The sequence below is a fragment of the Falco cherrug genome, chromosome 7, assembly GCF_023634085.1.
Source record: "Falco cherrug isolate bFalChe1 chromosome 7, bFalChe1.pri, whole genome shotgun sequence".
Classification (NCBI taxonomy): domain Eukaryota; kingdom Metazoa; phylum Chordata; class Aves; order Falconiformes; family Falconidae; genus Falco; species Falco cherrug.
The window spans coordinates 19,463,583-19,475,348 of record NC_073703.1 but is presented as its reverse complement, the minus strand read 5'-3'; the positions used below and the strand labels follow the sequence as shown (position 1 = coordinate 19,475,348).

The 11,766-nt window shown below is 38.8% G+C and overlaps 1 protein-coding gene across 2 annotated transcripts in view; it reads right to left on the bottom strand.

Annotated features, from left to right (window-relative positions):
• Nucleotides 1-808: 808 nt before the first annotated feature.
• CHRNA7 (cholinergic receptor nicotinic alpha 7 subunit) overlaps nt 809-11,766 on the bottom strand; it is a 45,558-nt gene continuing 34,600 nt past the window's right edge. Inside the window, exons 5-11 of one of the 2 annotated variants that reach the window (XR_008733317.1) lie at nt 11,124-11,203; nt 9,773-9,940; nt 9,231-9,425; nt 7,801-7,887; nt 7,045-7,154; nt 4,108-4,945; nt 811-1,052 (exon numbers count right to left, since the gene is read on the bottom strand). Coding sequence is in view for 1 of the 2 variants with exons in the window: in XM_055717168.1 (XP_055573143.1) it covers nt 4,427-4,945; nt 7,045-7,154; nt 7,801-7,887; nt 9,231-9,425; nt 9,773-9,940; nt 11,124-11,203 (1,159 nt within the window). In the remaining variant the exon portion in view is untranslated. Of the gene's footprint in view, nt 4,946-7,044; nt 7,155-7,800; nt 7,888-9,230; nt 9,426-9,772; nt 9,941-11,123; nt 11,204-11,766 lie in introns of both variants that reach the window. The other variant, XM_055717168.1, reaches the window with a different exon arrangement.

Genomic DNA, 11,766 nt, shown 5'->3' with positions numbered 1-11,766 from the left:
CAGTCTGTCTGATGCAGGATGTCCTGCCTCCCGGCGCTCCAGGAGAGAAGGCAGGAATGTCAGCTTGACAGAGTGGGCAGCCACCAGTGTGACCCCAGTGTCTGACACTGTGACCCGTGGCAGCTCTTACCCAAAGACAGGCTGGGTTCAGCAACAACTACACACTTGTAGGACTTCGTTTGGTGACCTTGACCAAACCAGTCGTCATCAGCTGTTCCTTACAAGCTTGCAGAAGCTATAAGAAAATAAAATCTTGGGTTCAGCAACCCTTGATTTTTAGTACTGGCACATACTCAGCAGGCTGTTGTAAAGAACGTAAAGAACGAAAGCTTTTCAGGACGCTGGTTCAGCATGTAGGCAGTACAACTCATTTGTCTGCAGAAAACTACACTGACGTGTTTTTTCCCCATCCGGGGGACATTCTGCTGATTAGATGTATTTTTACCAGTAGCCAACAAACCAGACTTGCAGCTGGCAAAACCAGCAGTTTATTCAGCTGGTACAGATTTGTTTTTTCTCTCTACTCTGTTAAATTTCAAGAAGTAAATTATTACTGGCATTGAGGCCAATCCAAAACTTAAACGGCATTTGTCCTACTCAGCTAACTTTGATCGCTTATGTAAGGCTGAAGTAATATATGTTTGGTGTTGGATGGGTTTGCTAGGAGGATATGAATGTATTTTTAATTATCGAAGACCTTTCTCATCCCAGATTGATAGATCTAAAGACGTTTTTCTTTCTTTTATGGCTAGTCACATTTTCTACTGCTTGAGTTTGTTTCCATCTTAGCAGAATGAGAAAGAATGAAAAGTCTCTTGATCTAAATCTTTTATTTGTACTGGACTGAAAAGTTATTGAATTTCTTAATGACAATCAGTACCTGGCAGATGTAACGACTCTTTCTAATGCCCTTTATGCAGTGTTTCTTAATGTAAAAAACAGTATAACAAAAGAAAAGAAAAGAAAATCTGGGACTTTGGTTTACCTTCTTTTCTTGTTAAAGAAGGTGAAACGTTGACTTGTTGCAGGTGAGCTGAGATTACATCCTGCAGCTAGAGAGAATGTAAAGAGAATTTGAAGAAACCTTAAAAACAAGTCTTACATAGTAGTATCAATTCATATATAAAATAATTTAATATTTTAAATACTGTTTAATTTATCTGTATTTAAAACCTTTTAAAATTTTGTTTGGAACTCTTTTGGCATTAACACTTAAATCCTTTTAAATATTAAAAAGTCTTTTAAATATTCAATACAATTCAATATAAAACCAGAAAAAGTAATATACATTGTTCACACGTAGTATCATACATGACAGCTGAGCTCTAGAGTGAGCTTTTGAATTTGTCAGACAAGTCATAGCTTAGTTGTGGTGAACTACTTACTCATCCTCTCTCTGGACTCTTTAAGATTATAGCAGATCCTTACCATCAATATGTAGGTTTTAATACATAGACGTACTGTATACAGTATTTAATTGCCATCTCCGTGCCCAGAATTGTAAATAAATATTTTTCCCAGCATTTAGATCAAAATATTGTTTAGCACATACACAAATATATTTGACGCACACGATTTGACAAGAAACAAACCAGTTTTGCTCAGCTCTAGGAACATTTAACTCATAGATGCAAAATAATGTAACTGAGTTGTCACTGTTGTATTTAAAATTCATAATAATCTTATTACCAAACGTTTACAGGTTCTGTTAACAGGAAAATTAGGATTCACTTGTCCCCTTGGTGCATTTTCATTAATCCTGCCAATGATAAAGGCAGTGGTGTAGGCATGATGCTGGTGTCTTACAGCTGCTTTGTGTAACACCTGGTATTCGCTGACATTATTACAAACTGTGACAGTTTTACAAGCTCCACGTTACAGACTTTGGCAGGACTTCACTAAAGGCTAAATACCAGTATCGGGTTTTTAAGCGTAGGCATCTCTGTCATTGATAATGAGGTTTGCTGTCAAATTGTAAATTGCTTTCTCCATCCTTCTGTGAAGAACTCCTGTATTTAGCAAGATGATTTCTACAGATACTGTAAATGGATTCTGGTGGAAAGAGGGCTACTGTCATGCTTCTATATTACATGCGTCATGTATTATGGTTGCAATAGTTGTGTCTATTGTACAAGGTAGTCCCCAAAAGTCTTCATTTCTTCTTAAAAAATTCTTCTCCAAGAGGACCCCAAAACTTTACAAAGACTAAATGGAACACCCTACGCAGCTACTTAGGGATACTTGCAGAAGGAAAAATTACTAATGCAAATCAGCATTCACATCAGGATGCCTAGTCTAGAAACATTACTCAGAAGAGCAGTACATGCCACATGATACGTGTAGTTATTCACAAATGAACAAAACTCGTACTTCAGAGTTTGGACTAGTAGTTTCTATTTGTATGCAATCTACAAACTGGAAACTATTTGCAGGGATAACTGCATGGCTAATTCTTAATAACTGGTCCTGAAAATACAACTTCTTCACAGGTAAATCTGAGGCGTGGTTTCAAGATGAGATTTCAAAAAGGATTTGAATGCTTTGCTCCTGACTTCATAGTGTGAGATTCTGAATGAACCTTTAGGAAGACAGAATTCACAAACTGTAAGAAATATCTTGCCTTCCTTTCACTCCTCCTGCCCTTTTCTCTGGCATGAAGGTGCTTGAGCAAGGTGTTCCCTCGGGTGATGCACTGTACCTGTGGTGACTCTGAGCTTGGTTTACATGAAATTTGGCTCTCCTGCTCTCAGGAGAGCAGACTTTAAGAAGGAAATTTTTACCTAGGGAGAATAAGCATTTCATCATTTCATTTTAACTGTTTGAGATAAACGGAGGCCTTGAGTTTCTTTTACAGCAAAAACATGCTACAACAGGCCTCCATGTGTGTGTCTCTGAAGACCTCAGCCAACAAGTTGGGGGGATTCTGTAGGATAATGCAAGCAGTCAGTGCTAAGTAATCCTCTCGCACATCTGTTACCACTTAGATGACTGGTCACGAGTACTGGTGCGCCAGCAAGAGGCTGATCCTCAGCTGGTTTGTACCCAGGAGTTTGAGGTCCTGGTACTCTCAGCTCAGCCCTTCTCGTTAAGACATCGAAGTCATATGAAAACTACGCATATTTTGACAGGAGAATTTCAGAATGAGAAATAACATAAAGTTACAAAGTATTGGGTTTGTCTTTACAAATGTCTATCTAGACTTAAGAGAATGTGTATTTAAGTCTCAACCTTTCCTTGGACATATATGCAGTGTGTTTATAAATATATATTTATACAGTTCACAGTTTATATCAGACCCAAGAAAGCTTTATTTTTCATTAGTGCTCTTTAGATGATAAACTGAGCAGAAAAGGTGCAGTTTTCTTGTAAAGACATGTTCTAATGACTCAACAGATGGAGGTCTATAAAATGCTAAGTACGCAACAGAACAAACAATTTTTAAATTAAAAACTTGATCTCAGGATTTAATGGCTTCTTTTTGCTTTAGATTCTTCATTTACACTTAAGCCTGTAAAAGATACTGAGTTACTTTTTCCAAGTTTCCAGTTAACAGTAAAGATCAATTGTGCGTGTGTGTGTGTGTGTTTTTAAACAAGTTGAGGATAAAGGAATCATAAATCCTTCATTTTCTTTTTGATAGTTAAAAGGTCATCAGTTGAAAGAATGTCTTTCTAGGGAGAAGTAGGAAACGGTGCAAAAATTACTGTGATGCCTGTTTAAGAATTCAGCCCAAACTTCTAGGTCAAATCCAGAAAGATATAGAAGGACAAGTTATGTTCTGTATCATCTTAACTTTCAGGGTTTTGGTGTCTCAGGTGAACTCGGAATGCTGCAAAGTCACATATGCTCTCTGTAAGATGCAGGGAGTTACGGATCTGACTGGTTATGAGTGAGCTGAAGAGCCAGATACCATGACTCAGTAAGAAGCAGTAACTGAAAAAACAGTGATTTCTCCCTTTTCTCTCCACTGTTTGAGCTTCCACCTATTTGAGTTTAATCCTCTCCTAAACAGAGGTGTTTACAGTCACTCATTCTGACAGTTAAAAGGGACCACCTTCTATCTTTTCTAACAAAGTCTGAAGAAGTGACATTTCTGGCATTGCCTACCTGTTGTTTTGTAACAGCCACTTCACAAATGTGAAGAGAGGGTGGTGCGATACCCTGTCATTCAGAAGGGTATATGTCACTTCCATCTACCACAGGAGAGTGCTCAGAGGAGCTGTGCACAGGCAGCCCAGGGAGAAATCCCTGGCTTCCCTTCTGAAATGGTGCCACTCTTCCGAAAGGAGCTCAGGACCAGAAAGGGGGGCAAAAGAAAGTGGACAATGAGAAGCAGTATACTCATTAAAAACAAGCGATCAGACAAAAAAAACACACTCTTATTTGCTACATATCATACTTCAGAGAATCAGATTTTAGTTAGGAATTAAGCAAAATCTTTAGACACAGCCTCTACAAAGTTTGGTGCCGACATTAGAATACCAATTGTACAAATGATCGTGAAGACTGAAAAAGCCATCAGGCAGAGCCGATCCACTACGGAGGCTGCAAACTTCCATTCATTGCAAACGGCCTCCTCTTCATCCTGGTCTCTGAAGCGGTTTGCAATGTACCTGACCTCTTCCAAGATCTTAGCCAAATCTGGGTCACCTTCAGAGGGGTGGCCACTGTGCAGCAGGTTTTCTTCATCTGTTGGTGAGCAGGTCATCCTCCCACAGATCACCCCTGAATCAGTGGTAGGTGTGCAGTGAACCCCTTCCAGCCCCCTAAACCCAATGTAGAGCATATTCCCGTTACTGGATTGCTGTCCACTCACAGTGTTCAACTCCACACTTGACAGGCTACACCGACGCTGTTTGTGTTGACAGGCAGGACGCACTTTGTCTTCCCCTGGTCTTTTCATCCTCAGAAACCAAGCACACCAGTTGAGAAGGATGATTCTTGTCTGAAATAAATTTTTTTAAGAATAAGCATCTCCTCACACAGCCACTGCCTTTGGGCACTAGTGGTGTTTTCGCAGCTGGGGTGGCTGTCTAGGCCATGTTCTCTGTCTAGTCTGCATAGGATTTCTAGAAAATGGTACTGGAGTTTTCCAGCTGATGGATTTGCCAGTCACTGAGGCTGCTTTCTTATTCTAACAGTGCTGTTGATTGCCTCAGGCTGGCCAGCATTACTGGGAGACACCCTCCTCTAATGGGAGCCTCCATAGTTCTGCATTTGCCTTACACTTCAGCGGTACGGCAGGCGCTTCCACCTGTACTGCAAACCATGGATTATAAAGAAGAAAAAAACTTACTAAAGAGGAGTTGCTTTTTAGCAGTCTTCATAGCACTGCTTTAGACTGTAGTTGGTAAATTAAAATTCTTTTACTCATATTTGTGCTCTAGTAGTCAATTCACATGACGCTACTGTTTGGAGGGGTTTGCTAAAAAAGATGCTATGCTGGGCTGGACCACCAAGCTTTATAAAGTTTTGGCTCTGTTCTCACACTGCTTTCATGACAGCTGATTGCAGATTTTGGAAAACAAATCTGGATATAGCATGGAAAAAAGATGAAAATACATTGATTTTTAAAAAATATTTTGTAAATTTAATCAGTGTGTATCATTTTATTGTTTTCCATATTGCCTTAATCCAGCCTTACAGAAAGTGCAGGCAAGGCAGAGACTGTTCCAGTCCAGATGCAAGCTTCTGTAATTTATTTCAATCAGATTTTAAGAGCTCGTTCCAGTGTTTCTTTTCCAGAGCACTAATGAAATATTATTGCCTCATATAATATGTAAACCTTACACTGTAATTAATATTGGATTTGGTCCATTTATTCTGACTGTGGATTGCCACTCACAGTAGATATTCTATCCAGGCAAACATCCCAGGCAAAGATCTTGCCCTGTTACTTTATTTACACTGTCAAGCTTCACCAAGAAGGATAATATTCCATTAGCTGAGGGCCTGATCCAAAATCCACCAGTATCCAAATAATATTTAATGGACTTCAGCTTCTCAACACTAAAGCTCACTACTCAGCCTCAAGTACTCTGTCTTCTCCGGATGTTTGGCTCTGTACTAAACATTTATTCCCTTTAGGTCATCAAATACGCGTCTAAAGTTATATACTTTTTATTCTCTTTATTGAAATTTATTTTAAAGTCACTGCCCCAGAATAGGCCAGGGAATATCTCATTATCTTTTGTCTGCAGGGCACTGCTGTATGCACATCCTTTTTGGCCAGTAAGGATAATAATAACTCATTGTTCTAGACAGAAAAAAAAGACAAAGTTCTCTCATTTTCAGTAATGCCTGACGCTGCTGTGAGCTGAGTGAAGTCAGGAAGAGTGGACAGTTAGCTGATGATACTCACCAATATTTAGTATTTCAATATCATCGTAAGGTTCTCTGTAAAAACAACCACTTATAGAAGTACATGATAAAGAAAGTCTTAACGTGCTTAGAAAAAGACTTATTTTTCTTTGCACTTTACAGGTGTTCTTGACCAGAGATGTAAAGATGAGGATTTTCAGAGCAAGTTTTGCTTCCACTTTAACAACCATCTTTAAAAATGGCTTTTTAGGCTGTTAATGCTTCTGTATGCACAGCAGCTAAATATGTAGCAACTGCACAGTTGTAGCTTGAGGGCAGTGTATTTCATGCATTTATAATCTCCATCAGCACCTTTCTCTTTCCTTCTACCTGTTTCGCTTCTGACATCTGCAGCTTATTTGAAAATCACCTTCATTTATATCTTTAGCTTTCAGCAAAATCCTGAGTTGCTTCTAGCTGTGGTGAAGGAGATTTGGAATATAGAAGCAAGTTGAGATATATTCATTCATTCCATCTCTCACACACATATACCCTCTATGAAGCCAACCACATGAAACACACCTGGATATCTAATTTCTGGTGAAACTACTTTTCAAGACAAAATGATTAGGAAGGATTTATATGTTTTTAACAGTAAGAAGTAAACGTGGATCACTAGCTAATCTATCACATCCCTGATCTGGATATTTATGCAATGGATAATGAATGAAAATCAAACCTTACCCATTTAGGCATTTTCCCCCCATCTGGATCATGATGATGGTATTGTAGAACAATAACAGTGACAACAACAGAAAGGCCAACAATAATCATAGTGCTGGCAAAATACTGAGCTGCAAAATAAAGAGATAATTACAGCAATATACTTCGGCTGATATTGCTTTGTAGCTATTTTAAAGGGTGTTTATATACATGCATTAAGTTTTTCATTGTGATACATGTGCTGCTTTAGGTACTTGTGAAAGATTTCTCAAAAGCAGCTGTTATTTTGAGAGGCTAGCCAGCCTTGAGTAACTTTCCCTGTGGAACTAAGCACCCGCCTTTTCTAAGCAACCCTGAAAAAAATTGTCCTCTATTTTCTTTCACCAGTACTGTGGAGACTGGCTAGTACCTCTTCTGAAAAGTTTCTCTTCCTGTTTGAGCAACTACAATGGGAAAATTTAATCATATTTATCTCTGCATTCCTAACATCTAGCCAATTGTGTCAGAACTGCAACAACTTCTTCCACAGAAAACAGGCTCCCTTCTGCTTTCCTAAGATACACACAGGTTCTCTGTTTTGTTCAGAGCAGGGAGCATGGAAGCTGTATAGGGGATCACACCCACCGGAGCCTCCTATCAATTTGCAGCATTTTTCTAATTCAATTTAAGTAGGCCATTGTACAGATGGTAGTTTGCCTTACTGCTAGCCTTTGTGCAAAGTCACTGCTCCTCTTCTGACAAAAAAATAAAAGTGAATAAAACCTGTAGTTAGCTTACCAATTAAGGGCACAGAATCAGATGTTGCTGGCATAATTTCAGCCACAAGTAACATGAAGACAGTGAGAGACAATAAGACTGTTATACCTGAAAGATAAACACAAAATGTGAAATTAGATCAGTAGCTTCTAATAACAAAGCAGTAAGAAGCAGAAAATGAACCTGAAGGAGTGCTCTTTGCAAGATGCATTCCCACTGCTACCCTTGCAGCGGCACGTCAGTGGTACATATTCCTGTCCTTTCTTGTACTACCTCAAGTTCAGGGTAGCAGTGCTGCCAACCTAGTACCTGTGCTTGCACAGATGTATAAAAGTTTAGATCCTTGTCACTGATCAGCTTTTATCACCGCTTGCTAATTAGCTGAGGTAAATCAAAGTAATTCTTGCTGCTTGTTTGCTTTGGAAACATGGTGTGATTTTGAATATTTGACCGTATGACACTTGATTAATTGGCATGGAAGCTGCAGGTGGTGTGATGCATAATATTCCTGAAAAACAGATTTGCGGTCTTGGACAGACTTAGATATCTTTTGATAGTAGTTGTCAGGTTCTACATAGGGCTATGCCCAAGCAGTCTTGACTGTTATTTTTGATTTTTGGAATTTGACTTCTGTTGCTCAGCAATGAGTTCCCATCTTCCTGGAAAAAGGCTTAACTCTTCTCAGGACTAGTCTTAAACAATAAGCAGTTATTGTCAGGTGGAAAACGATTTAGGAATAAATAATTCAACTTAAAATACGGAGAAGGACTTCTTGATGAGGGAGGTGACTACTCAATCAAACCATGTTCTGTAGAAATGTCGATTTTGTTTCTACCCTTTAACAGCTATGTTCACTTAGTAAAAGCCAGTGCATTTGCAGTTTTTCATGGGGAAAAGTTTTCATTACATAATTAGCCTCCATCTTAAGGATTAAGTACTCAAAGTCACCAGATTTGTTTCAAAACCAATACTTAAATTAAAATTCACTATGAAAATTAGAATAGGAGCAGTTAGAATCAATCTTTCTGAGAAGGCACCTTAGGCTCTTAGTATTTCCTTTTAATAGCAAGTTGTACTAAGAAGGATTCCACATAAAAGCGTTCAAATGCACATTTGTAAATTTAAGCTTTACTCAGTGAACAGGGGATTTTTCTTCAGCAAATAAACGTCAAAAAATGAAGCCCTGCTTCTTAAGGAAGGTAGCCAGGAATTGTCATGCCTCTGCTTGGTTGGCTGGAATCTCTCCATTTCACAGCTCCAGTGTACCCTGAAGCTGCGAGCAAGGGTTAAACATAACCCAGCTTCAGCATCAAACAGTAAAAACAGCTTGTGAGCCAGAACAGGGCACGCAAGCTAGTCCTCCTTGCCTTACTCAGACTGTTTAAAAAAACTTTTAAAAAGACAACTTCTTTTGTTTTGGTCATATTTACAATATCCTATTAAGGCTTTACCTAGTGAGATCTTTTCTCCCGAGTCTGCTGGAAGCAGAAAAACTAACAAAGCAAGTGCCGATATCAGTACACAAGGAATAAGAAGATTGAGGCCGTAATAGAGAGTCCTGCGTCTCATAGTTACTGTGAACGTTACGTCTGGGTAGGGTTCTTTACAACACTCATAAAAACTCTCAGTTCTTTTCCCAGGAACACCTGTGTAGGAGGGAAGAGGAAGAAAACTAGAAATTAATATGAATAAACTGTATATTATGTAATGATTATCAGTAAAACTACTTCTTTAAGCTTAATTCCCAATTAAAGTCATTTTTGTCACATAATAAGGGAAAATCAGGTAAAAGGTACTTAATGAATTAAGCAGAAATTTTGTCACCTACTTTTTAATGTTGATTTTCACCTCATACCTGTTTCTCAGTTTCAAATGCCACTAGCTAGGTAATTTATTAATTTCTGTCTCCAGAATTGCATTCATTATTCCATCCATTTCAGCAGCGGAGACAAGGCTGTAAGTTCACAGTGTAAATAAGAAATCAAGTGCTTACCTACTAAATCCCACTCTCCATTGGAAATATAGCCAGATATATCTGCTTCTTGCATTTGTAAGTCCAAGGACCAGCCTCCGTAAGTCCAGGATCCAAACTTCAGGTTACACTTCTGAACATCAAAGGGAAACCAGCGCACATCTATGTAGCATGAGCTTTTGAATATACCTAGATTGGATTTTAAAGAGCACTTAATTTAAATGCTTGTTCCACATAATTTCAGGTAACCAGACCTTGTACTACCTCATACTCTCTGCTTTTTCCTTGTAAAGCATATTTCATCTCAGTAAATATCGAAAGTCAGTCATAGAAAAGGGCACCATTAACTGTCCCATTAATGCATTGATATTATAAGCTGGTTTTTGGACTACATCTCCATTTTGGCATGCAGTGGGAGAATATTTAGAGAACAGCTCAGATTCCTAGATACTGTATTTCAGAAAGAAATGAAGCAGAATAAGCAATCTGTTTCTATTTCTTTTACTGGATAAAATAAGAAATCCTGAAAGATTATTTGCTGTCTTATTAGATTTACATGACTTTGATACATTCAGGAGAGCCAGCTTCTTTCTTTTCCCTTGTTGAGTCATGCCCTGTCATTTAGCAGCTTTCAGAATTGAATTGAAAAACCCGCACCAAATGGAACATCTTAAATCAAAAGAATAACAGGCGATCCCCTGAAATCCTCTGGGAGTCTTAGATGGAAAAATTAATCTGTCTGGAAAGCATTTGGCTGTATTGCTGTATTTTCTATAATTCAGGTTCTAGGAAGAGTTAATTCTAAGAATTATGCTAATTGAGTTAAGGAACAGAAACTGTACTCCATTGCTATCCATCCATAAAGTCAGCGATATACTTCTGATATCAATTAAATATCAAATGACTACTTTGCTTTCAGACTAAAATTTGTTTTGATGAAGCATCCAGTGAATCATTTCAAATAGAAGATACGGCCAAGATGTTTCTAAGCATTATTGTAAAGTTAACATATTAATAGAAGAAACAGCTAAATTAATGAAATAATTTTTTTATTGAGAAGCATTACCATGGCTTTAATAAATATTATTTTTTATATTAAGGTCTTTTATTTTTATCTTTTTTTATACTTCCCCACTTCTGAACTAGTGCATGATGACAGAAGAATTTACGTAATTGCAGTAAAAAAATTTATCTTGTATGGTGGTTTTCATACAGAAGTGTTAACCATGCAATTCATTATGCATCTAGGCCTAAATCTATCAGCCGATGCCAGCTAGATAAATGAACTATCAGAGACCTGATGTCAAATTTGAAACCACACCATACATCAGTAGTCTGAGTTACCAGAATTTATGATATGAAAGCCGCCTACCTGGTGGCAGATACTGGCAGTGTCCTGAGGAATTGACTAAAACGTTAGTGTGAAACGTAGCGTCAAACCTTTCATCGGCGCTAGAACAGAGAAGACACAAAATGGGTTACACGCTCTTTGGCGGGCTGAAGGATATCTGAGATCAATCCATTCTTTGTAAAATTTTCTCCCCAAAAGCTTGACAGCTTTTCTCCTGCCACCTGTTTTCCATGGCCTCAGAGTGACTGGCCTGACACTCCCGGATCTGTCCCTGATTGACAGCTGTCAGTGAGGGCGAGCCACCTCACCCTTGCTGCTCACCTATCCCACCGCATCCATTACTGTGCCTGGGCTCTAGCGATTCCCATTTGGGAAGTAAGCACTTTCAAAAAACTTCCCAAGCAACTGTACAGGGAAATCCATTCTCTTGCTGTCTACATTGAGCAGCTGGGGAACACCGAGGAGAAGGATTCTCCATGTCTCGCCCTGCCCCCAGCATGGCTGAACTCTATTACTGCGTGATGTACGTAAGACTGTTTAATGCAGCTCCAGCCTTCATTATCTACTTCAGAACCCACAAACTGCGTTCAGCAAAAAAATAGAAATGTTATGAGAGATGCCAGCGCCGTTGTGCTGGCCAGGACCGCCCTGCTGTGCCATTCTT